The following is a 26,290-nucleotide window of genomic DNA, read 5'->3' as shown; positions in this document are numbered from 1 at the left end:
ATGTTCATAATGATAATGTTCCGTCTTTTGATTAATCTCCGTCCGGGGCGATGAGCGGGATTTGATAGGGCGGAGATCTCCGTCTTGGCCGCTCAGATTGATGACGTTCCACTAGTGTTCACTCCCATTTATATAGTTTGACCGTCTTCTCTGTGAGAGAGGCGAGGTAGTGGTCTCCATTGACGACGAAGGGGCTGATGTCCAACACCGGCTGGTCAGCGGGTAGCTTCTGAAGGAGAGCACCACTCCCTGCATCCCACACCTAGAAGAGAGTACAGGGATTGAAGCAAAACAGAAACAAATCTCACACGAATGAAATAATGTGTAGGCTATGGCCAAGACATACTATGTGATTTGTGAAACAGGTTGAAAGGAGACCACCACACTAGCAGTTTCCTAAACAATTGTTCCCACAAGGCTGCGACATCGGACCCCTTTCGCAGACGGTAAGCCCGTTACGTCATTTTGCTTATTTTGTCTGACTGAAACGTGGCTGGGTGAGCAAGAATATGTCAGTTTAAATACAGCCACCCCACCAAGTCACACCAATGCCCATATCCTCAGAGACAATGGTAAAATTGGAGGTGGAGTTGCTGCCATCTTCAATTCAAGCCTAACAATTAGTCCTAGAACCAAAGCCACCTACAAATCATTTGAAAGCTTGATTCTCAACCTTTCACACCCAAGCTGGAAATCAATACAGCCCCTAATGTTCATCACAGTGTACCGCCCTCCCGGCGCCTACACACTATTTATATCTGAGTTCTCTGACTTTTTATCAAGTCTAGTCCTTGAGTCTAATAAAATCATCTTAATTGGTGATCTAAATATTCACGCGGACATAGGAACTGATAGCCTAAATAGAGCGTTCATCTCATTGATTGATTCAATCGGTTTCTCTCAGTGTGTAGATAAACCTACTCACATTCTCAACCATACCCTTGACCTCATTCTGGTCTATGGTATTACAATAGAGCACCTCACAGTTTTCTCACAAAATCGTGACCTCTCTGACCATTATCTGATAACCTTCAATTGATCGATTATACACCACTGGACAAAAATGTCCTTGGCAGAAGTATATCCGAGAGCGCTGTAAATAAATCAGCCATCAACTCGGTATATTTCAACAAAATAGAAGACCACCACACCTATAGTCCTTCTTGTTGATAGTGTCAAATACTCATTTTAAATTACACTTGACTCTGTCACTCCCCAGAAAAGGAAGGTAATAAAGCAACAAAGGCTAGCCCCATGGTACAACTCGGAAACTAGAAATCTCAAGCGAACGTCTCGCAAATTTGAAAAAAATGGCGCTCAACAAAACAGAAAGAATCATGTATAGTCTAGCCTCAAAATATACAAAAAGGCCCTCGACAATGCCAGAGCCACCTATTATTCACCCCTAATAGAGGACAACAAAAGTAACCCCAAGTTCCTTTTTGACACTTCACGTATCCCTACAACTCTCAATAGTAACGATTTCATGAGAGAGATGGCCGCACAGAGATGGCCGCACACCCAAATATATATATGGACAGTTTCTCCCCAATCGAGCTCTCTGATTTCACTTCAATGATAACTTCCTCAAAATCAACGACATGTCCCCTGGATCCAGTTTCGACTAGGTCCTGCCCCCGGTTGGTACATCCCTGCTCAATATGATCAATATGTCCCTGGTGACAGGCTACGTGCCACAATCCTTCAAGGTAGCTGTAATCAAACCTCTCCTCAAAAAGCCTACTCTTGATTCAGGCATTCTAGCTAACTATAGACCCATATCAAACCTTCCATTTCTCTCCAAAATCCTCAAGAAAGCACTCGCCAAACAGTTATGTGACTTTCTACATAACAATTTATTCGAAGGCTTTCAGTCAGGTTTCAGAGCTAACCATAGCACTGAGACGGCATTGCTGAGAGTCGCAAATGACCTCCTGACTGCAGCAGATAATAACCTCCTCTCCGTACTATTATCGCTATTATCAGGCTGCCCAAGTAAGTCAAAATGCTGCGGCGCGTGTGCTGACAGGTACCAGAAGAAGAGGCCACTCCTTCACTGGCCTCTCTACACTGGCTACCGGTTAAAAACAGAATAGAGTTCAACATTCTTCTCCTCACCTACAAAGCTCTCAATGGTCAGGCACCACAATATCTCAAAGAACTCGTTTACAGTATGTAAAAATGCTTACTGTCCCAAAAATATAAAAAGTTACAACAGGAGGCAGGGCGTTTAGGTCCCAGGCACCTCAGCTGTGGATCCTTCTCCCGGCTTCAGTCCGTGGGGCTGACACGCTCTGCACATTCAAGACTAGGTTAAAAACCTTTCTCTACGACAAAGCCTATAGCTAGACTTGTCTTCAGTACTCGCTTACCCGACAAAGTCATAAGGGTGAGAACTGAGTAAGGGGAACCTCCTGCCAAAACCTGCACCTGTGTTTTGTGTCTGCTAAATACCATAGTCGTACATTGTTTGTGTGGGTTTGTCTCCCAGCAGTGCTTGTAATATACACTATAGGCTCCAGTAAGGCCTGCCACTAACCCAACATCCGGGGAATCCCTCCCCGGAGTCTCTTTTCGTCCTCCACTTCGCAGTTCCGTGGACCTCTGTGTGGACCTCTAATAACTTCCTCCCCCCTGACATCAGAAACATGGACTCTATCACCATTTTCCAAACTCACCTCAAAACCCACCTGTTTAGGCAGGCCTATGACTCTGCGTGACCTGTGTCTTCTGCTGCAAGCTGTGTTTTGTTCTGCTTTTAACTGTGTTTTTGTACTGTTTTTAAACTGTACGGCGACCTTGAGTGCCCTGAAAGGCGCCTTACAAATAAAATGTATTATTATTATTAACCCCCAATTGACTGCTGAGTGTGACCATGGACCAGGCCTCTTCATGGATGGAGCCCATCAGAAGTCCTGCCTGTTCACAAGCTTTCAATTCAACCCCTTGTCCTCTAAATTGCTCTATATATTGATCAAAAGCAAAATACTTGTTTGCTCCCCATCTATGACTTTATTGTGGCCTCCACCTCATAGAAGGGACGTTTCTCCTTCAGACTTAAGCCTCACGTCAGAGGAAGAGCAATGTGCTCAAAACGTCACTTTTATGAGGTGGATGCCACAATAAGTCACAGACAGGGAGCTACAGTGTGCAAAGCCCTCTTTTTGCTTTTGATCAATGTTTCTTTGGAGCACCTGCTTTTAAAGGGCGTGTTAACGGGAGTGTTCTTCTCACCATGGTGGAGTTGCTGGCCTCGTCTCCGACACACACCAGCGTGGCGCCCTGTCCGGTGGGGCTGCCGAACACAGCGTTCTTGGTGAGCAGCCTGCAGGAGGATCCGGCGCTGAAGGTCCGGAGCGGCTTGCAGGAGCAGCAGCCGGGCTCCTGGGCTACCGCGTCCCGCTGGGGCGTCCTGCTCAGCTCCATCAGTACGCTGTGCTGCACCGGGTTGGAGCGCCCTGGGGTGCAGGAGAGAGAAAGAGAGAGTTGGAAAGAGACAAAAGTGCCGTGGTACAAGCTTGTAGCTTGTAGATCTGCTATATATTTTCTTAAATCGTGTGTGCAGATCTTTGAATATCTATCCCAGCGAACATTTTTAACTCAAATATTTGCTTCTGCGGGGTCCCTGGGACAACATATTTTCAAACATTTTGGGGGTCCTTGACATGGAAATGTTTGAGAAACACTGACATAGAAACATAGTTTAAAAAAAAAAAAAAAGATTTAGAAGCCATTTGTAGAATCTGGTCTCACTGGTCTAAATTGGTTAAAGTTGATCGTTACTACAGGCGGCTGTATCTCAGCTGCTAGAGACGACATGGGATTCAGAAGGTCACTGGTTCAACCCTCTAAGTGCCCCCGAGCAAGACATCTGACCCCCGACTACTGCTCCCCAACAGACTCTGTGCATAACTGTAGTACCTAACAAGAACTCAAGGGGACACCATTTCTAACAAATAAACTGTTTATTTTTACTGATTCCAGGCCAGGAGGAAGAGAACATCACCATGACATGTGGCGAGTGGCGACATTTCATTTACCCTCCGTTACATAGTGTAGCGAAAAGATTTCCCTTCTTTATAATAAACTGCTATTTGAAACATCCTTTGTATAATGAGGTGTGAAGCCTTGACAAACAGTGAAGAGATTGCCACAGATAGCCTCTCAACATGCTGACAATTAGCCATGCTCAGGACGAAACGCAAAAAAAAACACGAGGTGCGTTCAAACCTGAACATATACTTTTGTTTCGAGTCGCTTCAATCGCTTGACTTTGGTCGTCAGTCAGCGGTGATAAGAAAAAAAGTCCCTTTCCTAGTGTTGCATGCCGATTGGCTGTAGACACCGTCAGTGGCGGTTAGAGTGTTCCACGGGCCCTGAGGCGAGATTGGCCTGGGCCTGCACACCCCCCCCCCCCCCTCTTGCTGCTACCCACCCTTGCTGCTACCGCCCAGGGGGGGGTACCGCCGGCTGCCTCTACTATATCGCCATGCCTGGACACCGTTATTTAACTTTGGCAGTGTAACCAAATGGACCAATACATATCATTTATGAGTAGCAAAACTAGTTCCTATGTCTTTGCAAAGGGTTTAGTTTTGTCAGTTGGAACTGGATGGATTAAACCAGCCAAAAACATTTCCGGGGTCCCATGCTTGGATTCGTGTGGTGACGCGAAGGTTGCTTCAGTTGGAGTTTTCCAGCCGGGGCGAAGATACCAGGCGGCCGTTTGCTTCGTTCCCACCCTTTGTACACGGTTTGGGACCACCAGACAGTCTCTCTCACCTGGCCGGTACGTGACCAGACAGTGGCGGCTCTCCGTGTCCACCTGGATGTCGGTGCAGCTGCTGGTCTCCAGGGGCAGGCTGTGGGGCTTGTAGGTGGTCCCGTCCACCTGCTCCCAGAAGTAGGCCCCCTCCAGGGTGCCCACGATGAGCCCCCCGCAGGGGAAGCTGCTGGAGGCGGCCCTGGGCACGTAGCACAGAGACGCCACCGGGCACCTGGGAGGAGAAACAACGTGAGCTGTGCATTACTGTACTGTACTGTACTGTACTGTACTGTACTGTACTGTACTGTACTGTACGTCCCACACTGTTCTACTGGGACCTGGAAGGAGAAACAACGTGAGCTGTGCATTACTGTACTGTACTGTACGTCCCACACTGTTCTACTGGGACCTGGGAGGAGAAACAACGTGAGCTGTGCATTACTGTACTGTACTGTACTGTACTGTACTGTACTGTACTGTACTGTACTGTACTGTACTGTACTGTACTGTACTGTACTGTACTGTACTGTACTGTACTGTACGTCCCACACCGTTCTACTGGGCCACAGCGGGGAGAAAAATCGACCACAATCCAAATTAAATTTGGTATTGTACCTGTCCTGAGAACAAAACTGATTTCAGAGCACCCGTTCATTTTCACATCATCTATAGCAGGGGTTCCCAAACCTTTTAGCCCGTGACCCAAAAGACAAATCTGATGTCTCCCAAACGAGTGAAAATATAGCAGATCTAGATCGGCCATTTTCACTACTACTTAAAACTTTTTTTTCTTTTTTTTTGTCAAATAGGTTTTTATTGAACAGATTACAAGACTGAGCTTATTTTCTTCCCAGCTAAGTCCTGCCCTATGCGGGAGCTAACTCCCGCATAGGGCTCCGTAGACAATGCCCTGGTAAAGTCTGTCCCGACAGCCAGGAACCTTAGTGTTGTCCTGGACAGTCAGCTCTCGTTCAAAACACACATCACTCGATCCTGTAGGTTTACACTCTATAACATACGACGAATTAGACCCTTCCTCACCCAGGAGTCAGCCCAGCTCCTAATCCAGACAACAGTCTTGTCAAAACTTGACTATTGTAACTCCTTCCTTACTGGCCTACCGGCATGTGCACTTAAGCCCCTCCAACTGATCCAAAATGCCGCAGCTCGCTTGGTCTTCAACCAGCCAAAATTCTCACACGTCTCCCCCCTTCTCCACTCCCTCCATTGGCTCCCGGTCGCTGCCCGCACAGAATACAAAACTCTGATGCTGGCATTCAAAGCAACCAAAGGTATGAGTATGACTCCCCCATATCTCACAAGTATGATCGTACCCTACAAACCCTCCCGCTCACTCAGATCAGCCAACGCAGGGAAGCTGGAGGTACCTTCACTAAAAACGCCGGGACAACGCTCCACACGTCCCAAACTCTTCTCCCCTCTGGCTCCAAAACTATGGAATGCAATTCCCATCAGTCATAACTGCAGCCTCACTCCCAATCCTCCGCCGTAGTCTGAAAACCCCCACTATGGCCCGTAGCACTTGCTCTAGCCTAGCCCCTTATATAGCACTTTATGTAGACTTAGATAGTATTTTAGACAGACTTATAGCTCGTTACGTAGACAGCACTAGAATTGCATTTTATGTAGTCATAGCACTTTATAGTACAAATGTATATTGTATAATATATAATATAGTATAGTATGTATAGTTGACATAGATACTCCACTGGTACGTTCTTAGTTTATACATGATTCATGATAACAATGCTATCCTGTCTATTAGATAGAGTTTTTATTAAAGTGTCCTACATCATAAGATGCCCAGCCCGCACGGGCTTACAAGACACTCACAAAATTGTACATATATAATAATACATATACACAAATAGGCAGTTACTCATGGATACATCGTTCTCCAACGTAACTGCCATGCCTTCTCTATGAATTTTCCAAAAACAAAAACTTCATTACTGAACAACCAATTTAACATAAAACACTCAGACATCCAAAACAGATCTGGGTTCTTATCCTGAATTTTTTCAAATAAAACGGTTCTTAAATCATGGTATAGTGGACAGTAGAAAACAAAATGAAACTCATCCTCTACAACTCCCAGGTCACAAAGAGCACACAGTCGCTGCTCCTCAGGAACGCCAGTATATCTGCCAACCTCAACTGCCAGAGGCAAAGCACCAGATCTTAATTGGGCACAGAAGGACCTCTGTCCTCTTTTTAAATTAAATGCAACATAAGGTTCAGTCATTTAATCCTCTTTAAATTGAATATAACTTCTCAATTTCGCCTTCTTCACAATGTCCACCCTCCATTTCTGCTGATGTAACACTGACAGTTTATATTTGACTGTATTAATGTTACAATGAAGGTTATTTAAAAAATATGGGTTTAAGTCAGAAATTGAGAAAATTGAGGAGACCTCTCTTATCCATGGATGATTACATCTCTTATTCCAATTAAATATAATTTTTGTAAGCCTCTCTTCTGGCAGTTGGATAAGGCGATTCCATAACCTGATCATCTCACATCTCTGCTTTGTCAGGCAGCTTTCCCAACCTGTGTCACCTTCAATGGCCAACTTAGTGGTATACTTATGCACCCCGAGAAAACACCTCAACGCTCTACTCTGAATGTTTTTACATTCGGTAGCCTCCTCAAAGCCCCTATTAATTGTTTCTACTCAAGTAATGGACAAGTGGCAGCCAAACCTTATCAAACTGTCTACCTTATTCTCTCAAGATGAAGTGTACTAGTCATTTCGTTTAGCCAATGCTTAAATGCAGGAGCCTCCTCCTTTTTCCAGTGAGTCAAAAATGTTTTTTTTTTGCTGTAATCAGACCATATGAGAAGAGTTGTTTCTGTGCTCTCGTAGGCATGGAGTCTGACAAACCCAGAATAATTAGTACAGGATTGGGGTCAATATGAATACTCAAAATCCAATATCAAATATCTTTGTATCCGAGGGCAAAGGGCGAAGCTGTGAAGAAGATTAGCATCTATTGCATTGCATTTGTCACAGTGCGAAGTATTTCTTCGATTTTCCAAAAATGAAATTACTCATTGAAAATCATTGAATTTGTTTTTAATTCATGACAAATATAGCTTTTTTGGGAATGATTTAAATAATAATATTCATTTTATTACATAGCTTCACAAAAACTCACGCCAATTCACCCGCCTAGGTGGACTGTTCCATGTTTCACCCATACACTGCAATTGGCAATCACCGATGGGGTTGTAAATAGCGCATTTTATTATGGGGGGAAAAAACTGATGTATTTGTCTTTTTTTATGGGTAAAATAGCACAATCTGCGCGCATAAAATGTCTCCAAATGGCAAATGTGTAAAATAATACATGTATTCCAAACTCCCAGTAGCTTTCGGAATAAAGTGTTTATATGGTAGATCTATACCGATTCAAACGGTAATACCACCCCTCCAGACCCGAATGAAAATGTATTCGGAATCTATTCCAATTGAGGTGTTTACATGAGCATTTTTATTCTGATGACTGGAATTAATCCATTCATTCCGAATTAATTTCTGCATGTAAATGGGGCCATAGAAACACAGTGGCTCCAATGTGGATATTGGACTTCATGTGACGTAATGCAGCTTTCCCCTCGGCTCGGTGGATTTACATGGACCAAGATCATGCTGCTGCTTAGGTAGCTGTAATAGCCGCAATCTCAGGTTTAGGTGATTGCACAGAACGCGGATGTTAGGGGCTCAATACTAAATCGGCGATACCTCGCTTCTGATAGTCTGTTAGATTAGTTATAGGCGATTTTGCTTCCTGATTGTTTTAGGACGTGAAAGTGAAGGTTTTCAAAATAAAAGACGCATGCGTCCGAGGCGACAGTAAAGGGACTAGCTGGAGTCTTTGGTGGCAGTCAAAAAGAAAACTCAATTTCTCTAATGCAGTGGTTCTCAACCAGTGGTCATTGGGGTTCCAGGTGTTCCCCAGTTAAATTATGGAGGGTTGTTAACCAAATGGACCCTTATTGCATCTGTAACTCTTGATACCGTAATATAAAACCACATTTTGGTTTCATTTTACGCTCTCAAGAGTTAAATTATAGCTAAACATGTCATCATGTAAATGACTGTAATCAAATGGTGGTCCGTGGCTCAAATGCTGAATAAATAATGGTTTCGATAAGAAAAGAAAGAAAGAAAGAAATAATCTATATTCAAAGATTTGTGCCACATTTTAAAAAATAGCAGATCTACAAGCTCCGCGCTATGAGCTTGTAGATCTGCTATTTTTCAACAGCTAAAGCAGAACATTATGCCAAAAAACCCCGAAAGGGGATCCCGTCCAGAATGGGTTGGCGCCTTGGCAGTGGCGGTTGCAGCTGGTGCGTGCTGGTGTTAATATTAAATAAATTAAACTAACTAACTAACTAACTAACTTACCTGGAGCGCAGTGGTTGCAGCTGGTGCACGTGCGTGCTGGTGTCTCTGATGTCGTAGACGAGCACGTCTCCGCTGAGCAGACCGGCGTAAAGGTAGTTGCTGTTGTCCAGAGACCAGCAGCAGCTCCACACGGGCTTGCCCGTGTTGTACGTATGCACCACCATGTTGGACACCAAACTGACACACACACACACACACACACACACACACACACACACACACACACACACACACACACACACACACACACACACACACACACACACACACACACACACACACACACACACACACACACACACACACACACACACACACACACACACATTTTAATCATTTATTTATGTCCACATAAGAGATACGATACAAGGACACAAATATTTACAACGTGCTGTACAGAGTGCAATAATCAAATCACAGACAAAGGTACAAGTAACAGTGTCTTCGCCATATTTGGCGGCTACTGATAGTGGAAGAGATTGCACAGAATTTTGCAAGCCGTTTGGCAGCTTTAATGGCATCCATGGTTGTTGGAAGCCTCTTACAACCAAACTGTGTACGTGTCCTAGGCTGCCGAAGGTAAACACAAGTAATTTGCACCTATAGCCTAGCTCTATGATGGTCTGGAGAAGCGGCTGGTACTTAATTAGCCTGGCTAATAAGCCAGACCAAATCAGCCATTGGCAAAAAAAATTGTTGTGTGATATTAGTCTGGCTTTAGCCAGGCTAGTACTTAATGACTTTGGTCATAAAGGCTTCCTCTAAGCTAGAATCAAAGGTGCAAGCCACTTCAAGAATGAAAACTGATCTGTTCTCTTCATTGACCACAACAACATCTGGTGTAATAGCAGAGAGATGTGCAAAAATGTCAGTATTTTCAATACAGAGTTGAAACATCGAAGGTTTGACACAGGAATGTTTGTACATTTGCACACACAGTGCAACATGTTTAGATACAGTGTATGTCCTTTGTTATGAAATCAACTATTCTGTCGTGGCATGCTATGTAAAGCCCTTTATAGGCATAACATTCAGAATGTGTGACATGGTTTCTGTAACAAGCCCTGTGTGATGCAAGCAATGAGGGTCATGGGTGGAGGGAAACTAGAGGGATAGGTTGAGTTTGGTGGGAAGGATCTGTAGCCTAAAGCTTTTACTGTAAAGGTGATAATGTCCTCATTGAGAGCAGAAATGAATGGGAAACAGAGTGGTCAGCATGGGGAAGGCAAGCCAGTTTCCCCTGGAGTTTGAGTCCAGTCCAGTGTTGTTGTTGCCGATGTTGGAACATATCCAACAGGGTCTGCCGGGCACCCTTAAGTGTGTCCACTGTAGGTCACTGTTACTCTAACAGAGGTGAGAGGGTCAGTTATTATGTCCTCACACACACACACACACACACACACACACACACACACACACACACACACACACACACACACACACACACCATCTAATACAAGTCACAGGCAGTCGTTGTCCTGTATACGCATGCCTCGTGTTATACATTCTGCAGACAAAAAAAAGACCGATAGAAGATGTTTAGATCAAGAGAATTTCAAATCCCCTCGAGTTTTACATTCATTTATACTTTTTCGCCCGCTGGGACTCACTCGAGACGCAGATCAACCAGCGCACAACAAGTGTCATTTTGCTACGCGTTGGGAGCATGTTGATCCATGTTTTTCTCTATATATTTCTGTTAAGCACTTTGTGACTTGTTCTTAAAAGGTGCTAAATAAATAACGCTTTATTATTATTATTATTATTATGTATATCTGCCATTTTCACTGGCGTGCAACCAAGTAGTGACCAGTGACGAAGAGATGGAAGCAAAGAGTGGAAACGGTTCTCAACATGTAAGTGTAAAAGGTAAAAATAAATAAAAGCACGGCACCTGATCTGCACTCGTGTTTGTGTGTTGTGTTGTGTTCCTTACTCCTACCTGGTCAGTTTGATCATGTTGTCCAGCGACGCAGACAGCATCAGGCTGTGTGTCGTGTGTATATACCCGGTCAGTTTGATCGTGTTGTCCAGCCGACGCAGACAGCATCAGGCTGTGTGTCGTGTGTATATACCTGGTCAGTTTGATCGTGTTGTCCAGCGACGCAGACAGCATCAGTCTCTCAGTCTTTAAGGCCAGGCCTCGGATCTCCTTGGCGTGGATGGGAACGTACTGGACGGCCCTCATGTTCACTGTGCTGATCTTCTTCACCCCGCAGCCTGGACCTGGAGGGAGGGAGGATTTAAAAGAAATCGGACTAAATACTGTAGATCGTTTTCATTGTAATTTGACGTTCCATGTCGACGTCAAGACCGTTCCATCACAGCACAAAGTATGGGCTTGAATCTAATTTATATTTATTTAGCACAGTATAAAAAAGCCGAAGGAGATTACGAGGGGAGGCATACTATGATCCGACGGACCATTGCTCCGAAGTAGCATTGGTCCGAGGTGCGCTGGGGGTCGGGAGAGGGTTGGGGTTAGGTTTAGGTGTCTGCCCCGGGGGAGGTTATAGGTTAGGGTGAGGGACCCCATAGATTTTTACGAATCTAGCAGTGTCACGGACCGCCAGTGTGACATGCATTAGTCCATAGATGGACCCATTTGATGGCATTTCTGTCTCTGGGACCCCCAATTTATATTGTAAAATCATTGTTAATTAACTCTGAGTTCCAAACAACTATCATTTAGCTGGGGACCCCCTGGAACTCTCTCAAGGACCCCTGGGAGTCCCCATAACCCACTTTGGAAACCACTTTCCATAAGCTGTAGATCAGCTATTTTGGCAGAAGAGATGGAACGTACTAAATATAGCATTGCTGTGGTTATGATGAAATAAATATATTGTAATTTTGTCTCATCTTGGTAGCCCACCAGAATGTAATTCAGCTAGATATATAGCTCATTCTGACAACTGCTCAACAGTTGTACCTGATTAATTGATTATTGTATTAACAGTTTGTACAGGGTACAGATATATATATATATATATATATATATATATATATATATATATATATATATATATATCATATACAGGGTTAGAAAAAGGAAAACAATTTACAGTATAGAAAGAAGGAGCTGTGGTCACTGTGTTCATTGTTTTTAATATCTATAAGAACAGAGTCATTTTCTATCATGTCCTATGACAAATCGTGGTATGCTACATATGATATGAATGACAATGTTTCAAAATCAACAACATTTAGGACAATGAAAATGCCATCGTGATTCATCTCCATCCAATGTACATGTACAGCAGCTTGCAGTCTGTTCCATAGCTGGTTTGCCTGGGGAAAAAAACACCATTGCTAATTAGTTATGTAACTTTTGCACGTTAACCTTTGCTAAAGATTGTGATGTTTTTGGCGATGCAGATTGTTAATACGTTCAAATAATATTGGTTATGATCATATTCTTCCATAATAAAGGACAAAAAAGTCTTCTTACCTCGTCCGCCTTTCGCCCCCTGTGATGTTTAAGTCTGGTCGCGATGTCCCTTTGTTTGAAGGGGATTCTAGCCCTAGCCCTAGGCCCTACCCCTGGCTCCAAAGAGAATTGAGAAAACCCTTCCTCCTCACGTGAACACACATCAGCAAGGGGAAGGGCTAAGGGCCATGGAGAAGGGGGGAATTGAGAAAGGGCCTAGTCTTTCATGGATAATTACACCAAGGAAGGTTGTTGATGTAACCTGAGTGATTGGGTCATCTCTAGACAGACAGGTGTTAGATTTACATATTTTTGTATGTAGATATAATCAAATTAGATTTGTTTTTAATATTCAGTTTGTGTAATTTAAACAATTTTGAAATATTTTCTAAGTCATGATTAGCCATTGCCATTATAATTCCCAGGTTTGCTTTGATAACAGTCGTAAATGAATTTGCATTGTTCAGTCTTATGTCTCACACCTTCCTCTTGACAATACAACCTATAGATTCTCTGTGGGGTTCAGGTCAGGCAACACAACTACACAAATCTATCTCTGGTGTTATTGTTCTGTGCGGGAAGTTTCTGAGCCGTGCACATTGGCTGCATACCACATAACTAGGGATGCACAATTAATCGGTAGCATAATCAGAATCAGCCATAAAAATGCCATAATCGGAAAGGTCCCAAAATAATACAGATTATTTAATTGGTTTTCACCAGCAAAAATGTTTTTAAATGAAAAATGTAAAGAAAAATTACCATTAAATTCAATATAAATCAAAAGTGTCTATAGTACCTCTTGTCTAGAACAAAAGCCAAATCATATAATTTGTGTACTCGTCTCATTCAGTTGTGAAAACAGACTCTTGGAAAAGAGTAGGCTATATTGATTGATTGAATACTTTATTAACAGGCTTTGGGCCAAGCCCCCCTAGGGCCTAGGCTTGTTTCCATTGTGGTCCTCTGTATAATATCGCAATCGGTCAGAATTGGCAGATATGACCCTGCAAATAATCAGAGATCGGATATCGGTCATAATTTCAAAACCGTGCACCCCTACACATAATAATAATAATAATAATCCTTCTACCCTAATAGATACACAAGCACATGGCCGTTTATCCGTGCTCCTTCTCCTACCAAACCACACCACACTGTTAGCACACATCTCTCCATGCAAAATAAAATCTCCACGCTCCCAGAATCCAGCTGCACTACATAGCATCCACGCAACTGTCATATTTACTGTACAAATATTACTTTTGTCACACACTGTTATTGCACAACATTTCGCTGTGATGCAAATTACATCACAACTTTCTCATTCCCCGGCACCTCCCCTTTTCACTGCACACACACACACACACACATACACACTAGGCATGTGGAAAATAATCGATACGTATCGATACATCGATTATGACTTGCGTGATGCGAGTGAATTGGTCCATTCACTGTGTAATGGTAAAATTGACGGGTGAAATCTCGATGCATCGTTCGCGGAGTGCTTGCATCGGTAAAATCCGTGGTTGCACCGTTTTTTCATGGTAAATTTCACCCTATCCTGTGTTTCCGAGGCGCATTCAACGTACCATCAGAAAAGGAAGAGAAAAAAATGGTCTCTCGCAGCGCACACACAGGGCGCGTTCGGAAATAGCGCACTGAGCCCACTGTGCAATGCAAACTAATAGGAGTGTGCTCCGGTGTGGCATTTCCGAACGCGCCCACAGTCAGTGAACAGAAGCTACCGTACGACGGTGCAGTCAGAGTAGACACGTTGAGACAACAAACAGACTCAGACTATAAAGAGCACCCGCGACTAACAGAAGTGAGCCCTACGCATTAAACAAGAAGCACCACCTTTACTCTTTAGCTTTATAAAATAGCTGTCCGAGTAGCTTTGTCCGTCGATCAGTTGACTTTTCACTGTAGCGCTGCGTGCTGGACTGCTGGTAATGATCCACAGTTCCACACTCCACAGCTGTGCTTGCTGATTATCCGACGCAAATCTGCGTCGTGATCATCATCAATTTGTAATTAAAGAAAGCTTCTGCAGTCTGCACACACGTGTACAATAACAACAACGCCACAGCAGGGTGTACTGCTTGCGTTTAAAGTCGTTTACAACCGTTTCACAACGTTCCACTGTCCAGCTTTCCCCTGCTGTTCTCTGGGATAGAAGCCTTATTTATATTCTGTAACAAGACGGTGTCGCACGCCTAAAATTGCAGATCCACAAGCTCACAGCGGGGCGTGGATGAGACGCGTTGTGAGCTTGTACATCGGCTATGTATTTATAACGTTAATAATACATGCAGGCCAGGGTCTTCAATGTTTTTCAGGTCAAGCCAAGGACCACTTAGCTGAGAGTGAGAGATCAAGTGGACCAACACTATACATAGGCAATTATATTATAAAACTGTTGCAGATTAAACTAGACATAGACGTGTTTGACAGCACTACAAGTGTGACCTGTAATTTTTGTTTTGTTTATTTGTTTCTTTTCTATTTATATGTTGGTAACATTAATTGATGAACGATAGGCTATTACATTTTAATCTCTTGAACCCTCTATACTCAAAAACTCAAATTGACCTTTGAGATATAATAATTATACTATATCCTATGATTATTAGTAATCTAACAATTCCACAATAACCAGCAGACCCTTTGTTTACTTACAGAATTCTATAAGTTGGGTTGTTTGAGATGCAGAGCTATAATACTAACCTACAGTAAAACAATAAATTGCTTTGAATTTAAATGTAATGCATTTTTACATGTTTTGGGAAATTAATAGAGCTTTAATATAAATCCGAATTGAATCGCCATCAAATCGCATCGTATCGGTAGAGGGGTGAATCTTATCGTATCGTATCGCAATGTCCAGAATTGAATCGCCATCAAATCGCATCGTATCGGTAGAGGGGTGAATCGTATCGCATCGTATCGCCAGGAGATTCCATGTATCGCTAAAGTATCGTATCGCTGACAGTGCATCGAGATGCGTATCGAATCGTGAGATGAGTACAGTACAGTACAGTACAGAGTAGTACAGTATACTATTCCGGCTAGATTGCCACATTTACGACATCCAAGCAACTTGGTATATAGAAACATTGCCACTTGCCATTCTTGCTTTTAGACGGAAATAAAAACAAGCAAAACAAACAATAGGGCCACTCAGCCAGGTTGCCAAGTTTGCACTTTCCAAGCAACTGGATATATGAAAACATCATGATTGCCATGTTTGCTTTTCCAAGTAAAAAAACAAAACAAAAAAACTGTATTGAGAATTGCCCTTCTGCTATTGCCTTCTTCCCATTTGCAACGCGTGGTGCTAGGATGAGCGGGCCGAAGGCCTGCGAAATTCTAGTAGTAATAATAATAATAATAATACACTTTATTTATAACGCACTTTACATTTGAAGCAAATCTCAAAGTGCTCTACAGGCAGAAATATTTAAAAGAAAAATAAGAATAAAAACTGTTAAAACATTCTGTGGACACCTAAGCAGCTAAAAGGTTAAAAGAAGCATACGGGGCAGCTTAAACGTCTGACTAGGCAAATGCCTTACTAAAGAGGAAGGTCTTTACACATAACACATACTTTGTTGTCATCCAATAATATAGGCAGCTATATAGCCTATATATATATATATTTACCAAATGGAGACTTCTGGGAGGCCAGAAGACAGGTGAGCGGCTCGCAGTAGGCCAGCACCCTGCAGCCTCCCGTCTTGGACACCAACACAGCCTTGTTGAATTTGTACTGGGCCCCCTGGGTGCTCCTGGAGGCGTCCCCGGCTCTCTGGGGGAACTGGGAGGAAGACTTTCTGCCCGCCTGGCTCATCAATGTCTTCAACTCCTATACCACGTTATTTATTTATTTTTTACAATACAAGTACAAACAAACACCAAGTTATGAGGTGCATGCGAGGAATTCAACTTAAAAAAAAGAATTGTCACACAACCCGAAATTAAAAGATTAACAGACAATAAATCGTCTCTGCCGGAGATGTGTGCGTCAGTACCTGCAGCTGCCTCTTCAGTGTGCTATGTTCATCGGTCATCACCTGCAGCTGCAGATTGCACTGAGCAGACTCTAGCTCCGCCCTCCTCCTGAGACTCTGCTCCTCCTCCAGTGTCCTGTAGGAGGAGACAAACGCACAACTCAACCAATCACCTTTCACCCACAATCACTCTACAGCGTGAATCTCGTTTGCGTCCGAGCATAGGCATGGCTGAGGCATGGTAACGCCCAGCCTGCCTGTGATTGGCCTACCCACACTGCCCGTCTTGACTGTCGGGACGCGAGGTTACTCTGTGATGAGATTGAGAAATAAATAATACAAGAGAATGACAGCTTGGCACACGCGACAGAATGCAGCCTTGTAACTAACTTGTAAGTTTTATTTTTGTAGAAGAGGCAAACTAATATAATAATTGATTGAACACGTACGTGTACGTATGATTTGATTTGGGAGTGTTCTAAATAAAGTGTTAATGTTGATTATTGTGTAATAATCTAATCATAGTTAACTAATAATATTACACTAAAAAGGATAAAGATGAAGGGAAAATAGACCTTATAGTACAATAGTGTTTTAAGTTTACACAATGCACATACAAACAAATTCCCACATAATCAACACAAACACTTTATTTTAGAACACACCCAAATCAAATCATATTAATACGGAGTGCATGTTCAATCAATTATTCCATCAAAGCAAACGGCATAAACAATATCAGTTTACCTCTTCTACAAAAATAAAAGTTACAAGTTATAGTTCTCTTGTATCATACCGTACTTGTATTATTTTCCACCGTGGAGTAACCTCACATCAGCCTACTGCTTGGAGATAACAAAAAAACAAACATCGCATGAATGCACCTGGGACGTATCCTCAGTGATCTATCCTGAGGTCAACAGGGTTTCGGGTCTCTCAACATCTACCCCTCACTCAGGCGACCCAGCCGGGAGTGATCAAGTCCCGAGACTCCCAACTTACGTCCCAGTAGCTACCCTCAATCAGTCCCACTAGGGAAAAACCAGGGGCACACAATCCGTTGGAACTACTCCAGAACTACTCTGCCAGGGCTGGGAGGTACATTTCTGGCGCATGGAGGGACTAGGGCACTAGGCTCTGTGGGTTGTCTCCCGTCCGGGGGTCTACGTCTCACCAGGTCCACTCCTGCTCTCACCAGGCTCAGGACCTGTGCGTTGCACCAGAGTCCCAGCACCAGACAGTTCATTCAGGAGAAAATAGTGACATATTATTCCATATCTCCCACCCCTGATTACACGGCTTGGTTGAATGTTTGATTTCGAATGGCCAATGTCTTATTTGTGAATAATGACCGCTTAAATCACTCTTTTTTCAAAGCTGCATTCAACCCCCTACCCATGTGATTTGTGATTTTGTTATTGATTTCTTCTGTTATTGTTGTGATTTTGTGTATTATTGACAATGTATTTTATTCTATTGTGTGCCTCCTTGCTATGTTTTTATATATGTCTCTCTGTTAAAGCACTTTGTGACTTGTTCTTAAAAGGTGCTATACAAATAAAGCTTTATTATTATTATATTATTATTATAATAGCAGACCACTATCTAATCAAAGATCAAAGATTCTTCCACACCCGAGTATACTTCATTGATTCAACTGTATTCAATGCTTTCACATTGCAGCGATCCGTATCCGAGTACACTTCAATCGGTCCCAATTGAAGTGCAGTCACAACGGTTGGGTGATCAGCTCCAGGGACCATCTGCCAAGTGGTCCCGGGTGTGAATCTGCCCTCAGAGCATATGGCTCATATATCAATATGCGCTGCTTGATTTTGGGCCGTATCCAACATGTGACCACCTCGCTAGGCGCTTAAATCAACATTGTAATATAGGTAAAGGGTCGCACACACCAAGAATGCATTTGAAATGACTAGAGCGGTGCCCGGCTGTAGAGCACCGAGTCGGTAACGATGGAAGTTGGAGATCCATGCCCCACCCGGCTATGCAATAGCCGTTCCACCCATCTGTCTGTGTCCCTTTTATGCCCATATATGGAGACTTCTGTATCTGTCTCTCTGTATCCATTTATTCCTATATATGGAGTTCTGTGTCAGGCATGCCCAAATACGGAGTGTTGTGATGTCAGAACAGGCCAGCTCCAGCCTCCATATATGGAGACTGGGCAGGGGCCGCATTTTGACGTTGACCCTTTACAGCTATGTGAACAAACACACAATGTCATTTAACTCGCAATGTTCTTTTTTTTTACATTTGAAGCAAGAAAATAGACAACGCAGTAACTGAACATTGATTCTATTTCTAATACTATGTTATCGACATCCGAGGTGTCCGCTTTGCACTTGATAAATTAATGGAATAACTGAATTACCGCAAGCAATGAAATCATTTGTTTTGTCGTTACTTTTGGGTCAATGTATTAGCAGGCCGGGGACGAATCACCCTGTCAAGGGTTTATTTCTCACTAATGAACCTGCTCCCCATTGATTATCCCTTGCTTTGAGCAAAACAGCATTGCAGTAGCAAAGGTTAAAGCAATTCAACCATTGCATTCTCTTTTTCTGCGGACTACCAAAATGCCCAAAGTATCTGAATAACATACTGTGTTATTGTAATTCAAGACCAAACTGCTATTAGTTATGCTGCGGGGCAGACTGATTATAATAGGTGCAATAATAATAGTTATTATAATATTAATTATTATTATTATTATTATTACAAAACACAGCTGTGTTTTATAATCAGCACATTAATGGTAAAGTTGGTAGTTATAGGTCAGCTCATCCCGTGGTTCATGACGTTTTTCTCTATGGCATGGGTTCATCTGAAAATCATCTCATATCCACCTTTTTCCTGTAACCCATAAGTCTTTGCGTTTGTGAGTGCATAAGTTCCTCTTTATCTTGCAGTGTTGCCAGTTTTGCAAGAGAAACAAGTGGCCAGGTCTATGAAAACAAATGAAAATAGCTGATCTACAAGCTCACAGCGACACATTGTGAGGTTGTACATCTGTTATTTAAAAACACATTGAGAATAAATTGAAATATTTTTTATATTTTTTAAACATTTTAATAAAAAGAAGGCACAAAATATTTTCAGATGGATGTCTGTGGACAATCCTACTATAAATGTGCCACGTCTGTGTGTGTGTGTGTGTGTGTGTGTGTGTGTGTGTGTGTGTGTGTGTGTGTGTGTGCGTGTGTATAGTTGTAATGCACATAACTCGAGAACCATTTGCCCCACCGACTTATAATTCGACACGTGCGTTCCACACCCCCGCAGGGAGTGTAGTGCCCGGTGTCTCCAGAACCACCACAACCACCACTGTGCTGTGCTGTAGAAGTCCTCCTCCCTGGCCTGTGTGTGTCTGTGCAACAGTGACACTTGGTGGTGAACAAACGCTATAACGCTATTTCCGTGCTCGGACACAGCCAGGGACACAGGGACAGACCCAGGGACACAGCCACACACATTGACATTGCTGTCGCACCACTCAAAAACTAACAATGCAATGTAAGTAAAATGAAAGTGCAATATAATCAACATAATAAACATCACAGTGCAGATAAATAAAGACTAAGCAAAGCAGCTTCAAGAAAGCTACAGTCTGATAATCAGGCTAGGTGCAGTCCTTATGTAATGCATCCTCAAGTAGCGCAGTAGGTAGCACCCTTACATCACATGTCTATAGAGAGACCAATCTATGCGGTTTCAGGTAAAGCGAGTATTTCTGCAGAGAAATGTACAGTGACACTCACTTCTTCATGTGCAGTAGCTGAGAGTTGTTCAGTGGTATTAGCTTCCTTGCGTACAGGAGCACCACATCGGATCGTTTAGCTTTCTTATTGCACTGCGGACGACAAAAATATGAACAATCAGGTCAACGAAAGACACATTCACCAATGTAGAAGAATTATACACAATACTATATTGTCTGTATAAGTTTCATGACTTTAATTTTCATTTATAAAAATAAAAATTATATAATTTAATTTATTTTTATTTTAGGTTTGATGACCTCAATTACACCCAAAAAACCTGAACAGTTTTGTCTGTGTCTGTGAAGCCTTTTGAGCTGCAATGAAAACAGGCAAAACAGTGAAAACAGTGACATCTGCGGCCAAATCCCATTGTCATGTATGGGATTTGCAGGGTGTGACATCACAGTCTGCAGGAAAATCAGAGCACTGAATCTACTGAATGTTAAAAGTCCAGTTTTTTGTGTGCAATTGAGCTCAGAAAACGTAAAAAAATAAGATGCATTTTTCAATCTCTTTATAGAACACATTATGATAGGATAATGAGCCAAAGATGGCTCCCTGGTGCTCGTTGGCAGAACTACCTTAGTAGTAGTAGTAGTAGTAGTGGCCTTCAGTCTCGAGAGACCATGGCACAAGCGCACTTGGATTGGATCAGGTGGTGCTGAGGGAACAGTACTTTGTACAATGTCTGAGCACCTCAACACGTGAGTGACAGTCTCTTTGGCAGTGATGGCATTTGAATGCGCATGACAAACATATTGTACAACCACGGACAGATAGGGACCAGTCCCATCTCTACTTTAAAAGGAGAATTCTATGCTAGAAGGCTTTCTTACCTTTATTTGTAGTTGTTACGTCCCCACCAGAGAGGTCCAGGTGTTATTTTGTGCAAAAGTGCATTATTGGCTATTTCCCCTAATATAAGCCCTCAACAATGGGGGTTGGGTTCTTGTGCTAACTTGCTTATTTCCATAGAAATAAGTAGTGTGCCGCTTGGGATACTATTTACATTATGAATAGAGGATATTAAAAAAATGATTTTTGAGTGATGGAAATAACTAGCGAACACCCCAATGCCCCATTCAATTCAATGCAATTCAATTCAATTCATTGAGGGCTTATGGTAGGGGAAATAGCCAATAATGCACTTTTGCACAAAATAACCCCTCTTTGGTGGGGACGTAACAACTACAAATAAAGGTAAGAAAGCCTTCTAGCATGGAATTCTCCTTTAACACATTAAGACCTGAGACCATATTCTATAAAATGTCTTCTGAATCTTGAGTTTTCTGAAAAATATGTTTCTATATAGACAAAAGGTATCCTTCCTCCAAGTTGTACTGCTTGTCAAAGTGTAAATTGCAGACTTGAAAAGAAAATAATCCAAGGCACTCCGTCTTTGGTGAAAAATGTAATAGTTTATTTGATGATGAGCAAGGCAAATACATAACAGGACCTACGCGTTTCGACCAAAAGGTCTTCGTCAGGGTCTATCTGCCAGCTTGGCTGATTAGTCACCCAGGTACAACCAGGTGGTGGGTGTGATCCAATCATGTCATTACATCGTATTATTTCATTGGCATATAAACTATTTCATTTTAGTTACATTATTTCATTGTATAGATATCTTGTTAATTACACATCATAAGATGTTCAATAAATCAAAAAACTAATTATAAAAATAACAAAACACCCAAAGTGACCAGCACCAAGTGAAAAGATAGTAAATCTAAAAGCCACAAGGTTTCCTGGCCTAAATGATGAAGTTGATTTCCTGCCTTTTCTCTGATGGTCTTGCATATTTTCTTTGTGATTTGGGTCACTGTTTTAATGTGTCAATATAAATATTTACTTTATATTTGTTTTCCCATTAATTGTATTTTACTTTTCACTTAATGCTGGTCACTTTGGGTGTTTTGTTATTTTTATAATTCGTTTTTTGATTTATTGAACATCTTATGATGTGTAATCAACATGATATCTATAAAACAAACTAATGTAACTAAAATGAAATACTTTATATGCCAATGAAATAATAACGATGTAATGACATGATTGGATCACACCCACCACCTGGTTGTACTTACTCTATCTGCCAAGCTGGCAGATAGACCCTGACGAAGACCTTTTGGTCGAAATGCGTAGGTCCTGTTATTTATTATTATTTATCATCAAATAAACTATTACATTTTTCACCAAAGACGGAGTGCCTTGGATTATTTTCTTTTCAAGTCTGCAATTTACACTTTACATTTACATTTACACAAGCAGTACAACTTGGAGGAAGGATACCTTTTGTCTATATGGTTTTACCTGTATCACCAAGGAGCACCCATCTAAGAGCCACTAACAGATCCCTGCAGCGCTTCCCTTCCTCTATTTCTAAATGTGTTTCTATATCAGTAGTTACTATAGTTTTCATACTTTTACCATGTCAAGAAAGTCAAACATTGCGTGTATTTTGTCGCGAATCCGCATCTCAAAATATTACATTTCAGGGACTCCCAGAAGCAAAGATATGAGTTCAAAATGTTAGCTTAAAAATAATATATATTCAAAACAATTCACAATTTTTCAAAAATAGCAGATCTACAAGCTCATAGCGCGATGAGCTTGTACATCTGCCATTTTAAGTGTTTAAAAGCAATAAGGCGACACAGTCTAAATGGGTTACTTTGACTTCATTTTGAAAGTCTCAAAGACCATGATCCATCACAAATGACTTCTTCCACACTGACCTTCGGGCACTTGCTGAGGTGGCTCCTCAGCCAGCGGTTGATGCAGCCGGACCCAAACACGTGTCCGCAGCACAGCGCGGCCGGCCGGTGGTCTCCTGCCACGGCGAACAGCTCAAAGCAGATGGGGCAGATGTCGCCTTCTGCGTCGTCCCCCTGAGAGGAGCGGAGAGGCGGCGCGGACGGGGCAGACGCTGGCGCCGAGGCTGCAGCAGAGGACGACTGGTGGTGGACGGACATGAGACAAGGCAAACACACACAGGCTAAATTAAACAGAGCCTGAATTCAAATTCAAACCCAAAATGTAATTCCGCTGTGTGATACCATCGCACAGCGGAATATAGGGCTAAAGCGGTTAAGCACACAGCTTTTTTCCTTTCCCCCAAATGTTGTCATGTGTCCCCCACTTCTGTGTACTTTTACTGGCCCAACGAGGGGGAAAAAACAAGCTGTGGATTCTATGAATGTATGACACAACGGCCTTGGTCCGTTTCTGAACTCTTCATGTTAAGGTGACTCCACAACAGTCTTGTTCAGACTAGTCAACAACTGTCAGATTGTAACAGACTAGCAATTTCTTAAACATGGAGTGCCACGATTTTTTTCCACCCTAAATCATGATCATCACGTATTATTATAACTAGAATTTGGCGGGCCTTGGGAAGAAGGCAATAGCGGAAGGGTGATATTCAATACTGTTTTTGTATTTATTTGTTTTACTTGGAAAAGCAAACATGGCAACCATGATGTTTTCATATATCCAGTTGCTTGGAAAGTGCAAAGTTGGCAACATGGCATTTCCGTCTAAAAGCAAGCATGGCAAGTGGCAATGTTTATATATACCAAGTTGCTTGGATGTCGTAAATGTGGAAACCTAGCAGGAATAGTATACTGTACTCCTCTGTACTGTAGTCCTCTGCGCTGCACTGTACTGTACTGTACTGTACTGTACTGTAATCCACTGTGCTGTACTGTACTGTATTGCACTACTGTACTGTACTGTACTCCACTGTGCTGTGCTGTACTGTACTGTATTGCACTACTGTACTGTATTCCACTGTACTGTGCTGTGCTGTACTGTACTCTGTTCTGCTCTCTTCTCCTCTGTTCTGCTCTCTTATCTTCTGTACTGTACTGTACAATACTGTCCCATACTGTACCGTACTGTACGTTACTGTACTGTTCCATACTGTACTGTGCTGTGCCTTACCATACTGTACTGTAGCATACTGTGCTGTACCGTGCTGCTGTGCCCTGTGTATGTGTGCGCACACGTGCGTGTGTGTATGTGTGTGTGCAGTGAAAAGGGGAGGTGCCGGGGAATGAGAAAGTTGTGATGTAATTTGCATCACAGTGAAATGTTGAGCAATAACAGTGTGTTTGACAAAAGTAATATTTGTACAGTAAATATGACAGTTGCGTGGATGCTATGTAGTGCAGCTGGATTCTGGGAGCGTGCAGATAATATTTTGCATGGAGAGATGTGTGCTAACAGTGTGGTTTGGTAGGAGAAGGAGCACGGATAAACAGCCATGTGCTTGTGTACCCCCTGTCTATTAGGGTAGAAGGATATAAGGAGGAAGAACTTTTTACAAAAAGTGTACAGTATTTGTTAAAATCATGCTTTTATGTGGACACGCCCACCAGTTCATTAAGTATGCCTGGTTTGCCTGGCGGGTGGTGATGGGTGGTGATCCACCTGAACAGAAGCCGCACCCACAGCTGTAGTTGTACGATAAAGGGGGAGGGGTTAGGGGAGGGGCTGATAGTGTGATGTCACTATATTACTGTTTATTTCATTGGCCCGTTTGACTGTCAAGGGTTCAGCCTCCAGGAAGAAACCCTAAATACAAAGTTAATACACCATTGCACATAAACACGACTCCAGGGTGTCTAATGAAGTACTGTCACCTCATAGACACATGAAAAACTGGAAAAGTAAAACAAATGTGGCAAACATTATTTTTCCCCATGCAAAGTAGCCTGCAGTGCTGGTTTGCAGTGTTCTACTTACTTATTATAAGCAACTTAGGTCTAGTTTTCCTGCTTTAATTTGGGCTTATTTCTTAAGTGTAGTTGCTTATTTGGGCTTGCGTTCACGATTATAAAAAATAATTGCTGATGTAATAGAGGGCTCAAGTGGTGAAACTGGTTGCTTCTTTTGGGCTTGTTTTCATAGACCTGGTCGCTTATATCACTCACATAATCTGGTTACACAGAGCTTCTGCAGCCACACCAAAACAAAACACACATGGCATTTCCCCCCCGCTAGTTTTGCTTTGGAGTTGATCTATTGGTTTTGGAATTGAGAGTTGAGATTGAGAATATGGTATCTAGTTCACACTACACCAGTAGTCAGCACTGAAACATGACGAGCAGACTATATTATATGTCCACTCTACATTGGAGTTATTTACCCCCTCATCACTACAACGTGGAGTGAGGCCGGGGCGCTCTTATCATCATGCATCATCATACATCAATCACATTCCATGCTCAGCTGAACACACACACACACACACACACACGATGGGCTGGTGCCTCTCAAAAAACACAAAAAGTTAGAATATGGAGATAAGAGGTTTCTTCAGCCCTATACCTGCGGTCCCCACATCTGGCTGGGGCCTGGCCTCCCCGCTGGGACCCTCCCCGCGCTGGACACTGTCCTGACTTCCATGGCTTAGAGTAGCTTCTGCACAAAGATACAAACAAACTGAAGCTGAGCTGGGTGCATTTGGAAGTGATGACACAGAGAAAACACACAAAATTGAAGCTGATAAATGGTTACTTTCTCCTGATTGGCTGAAGATTCACCACCTGCATGAGAGTCAGCCTGGGCACACTTGAACTTCCATCCGTGGCCAAAGGAAGCTGTGTTTTGCGTCATCTCCGGGTTTTTAGACAGCTGGTGGATGGAAATAAAGCTCCACCCACGTGGCAGATTGCCACTGGGGCAAGCTTTTCCGGGAAAAGCAGCTTCCATCCACCAGCTGTCTAAAAAAAACGGATATTACGCAAAACACAGCTTCTTCTGTCCACACATGGAATCTAAAGTGTCTGTATATCTGTATATCTGTATATCAACTTAAAGGACTACTTCACCACTTTTCAACCTATCTTCATA

At 42.6% G+C, this 26,290-nt stretch overlaps 1 protein-coding gene and 1 long non-coding RNA gene across 2 annotated transcripts in view; one reads left to right on the top strand and one right to left on the bottom strand.

The window, feature by feature from the left end:
- LOC310853603 overlaps positions 1-26,290 on the top strand; it is a 762,466-nt gene that overhangs the window by 95,963 nt on the left and 640,213 nt on the right. The gene's annotated exons all lie outside the window — the stretch shown is intronic.
- LOC310853552 (E3 ubiquitin-protein ligase rfwd3.L-like) lies at positions 119-26,053 on the bottom strand (the record flags this gene model as incomplete). The annotated part of the gene is made up of 10 exons (XM_083757932.1): positions 119-262; positions 3,235-3,458; positions 4,783-4,997; positions 9,204-9,380; positions 11,279-11,429; positions 16,303-16,468; positions 16,713-16,785; positions 20,429-20,520; positions 23,170-23,388; positions 25,955-26,053. 10 exons carry the CDS (start codon positions 26,051-26,053, stop codon positions 119-121), a joined length of 1,560 nt encoding a protein of 519 aa, XP_083614058.1.

This window comes from Protomyctophum parallelum, assembly GCF_964188405.1.
Source record: "Protomyctophum parallelum genome assembly, chromosome: 22".
In the NCBI taxonomy this organism is placed as follows: Eukaryota; Metazoa; Chordata; class Actinopteri; order Myctophiformes; family Myctophidae; genus Protomyctophum; species Protomyctophum parallelum.
The sequence above is the reverse complement of the archived record's forward strand: the minus strand, read 5'-3'. Positions and strand labels throughout refer to the sequence as shown.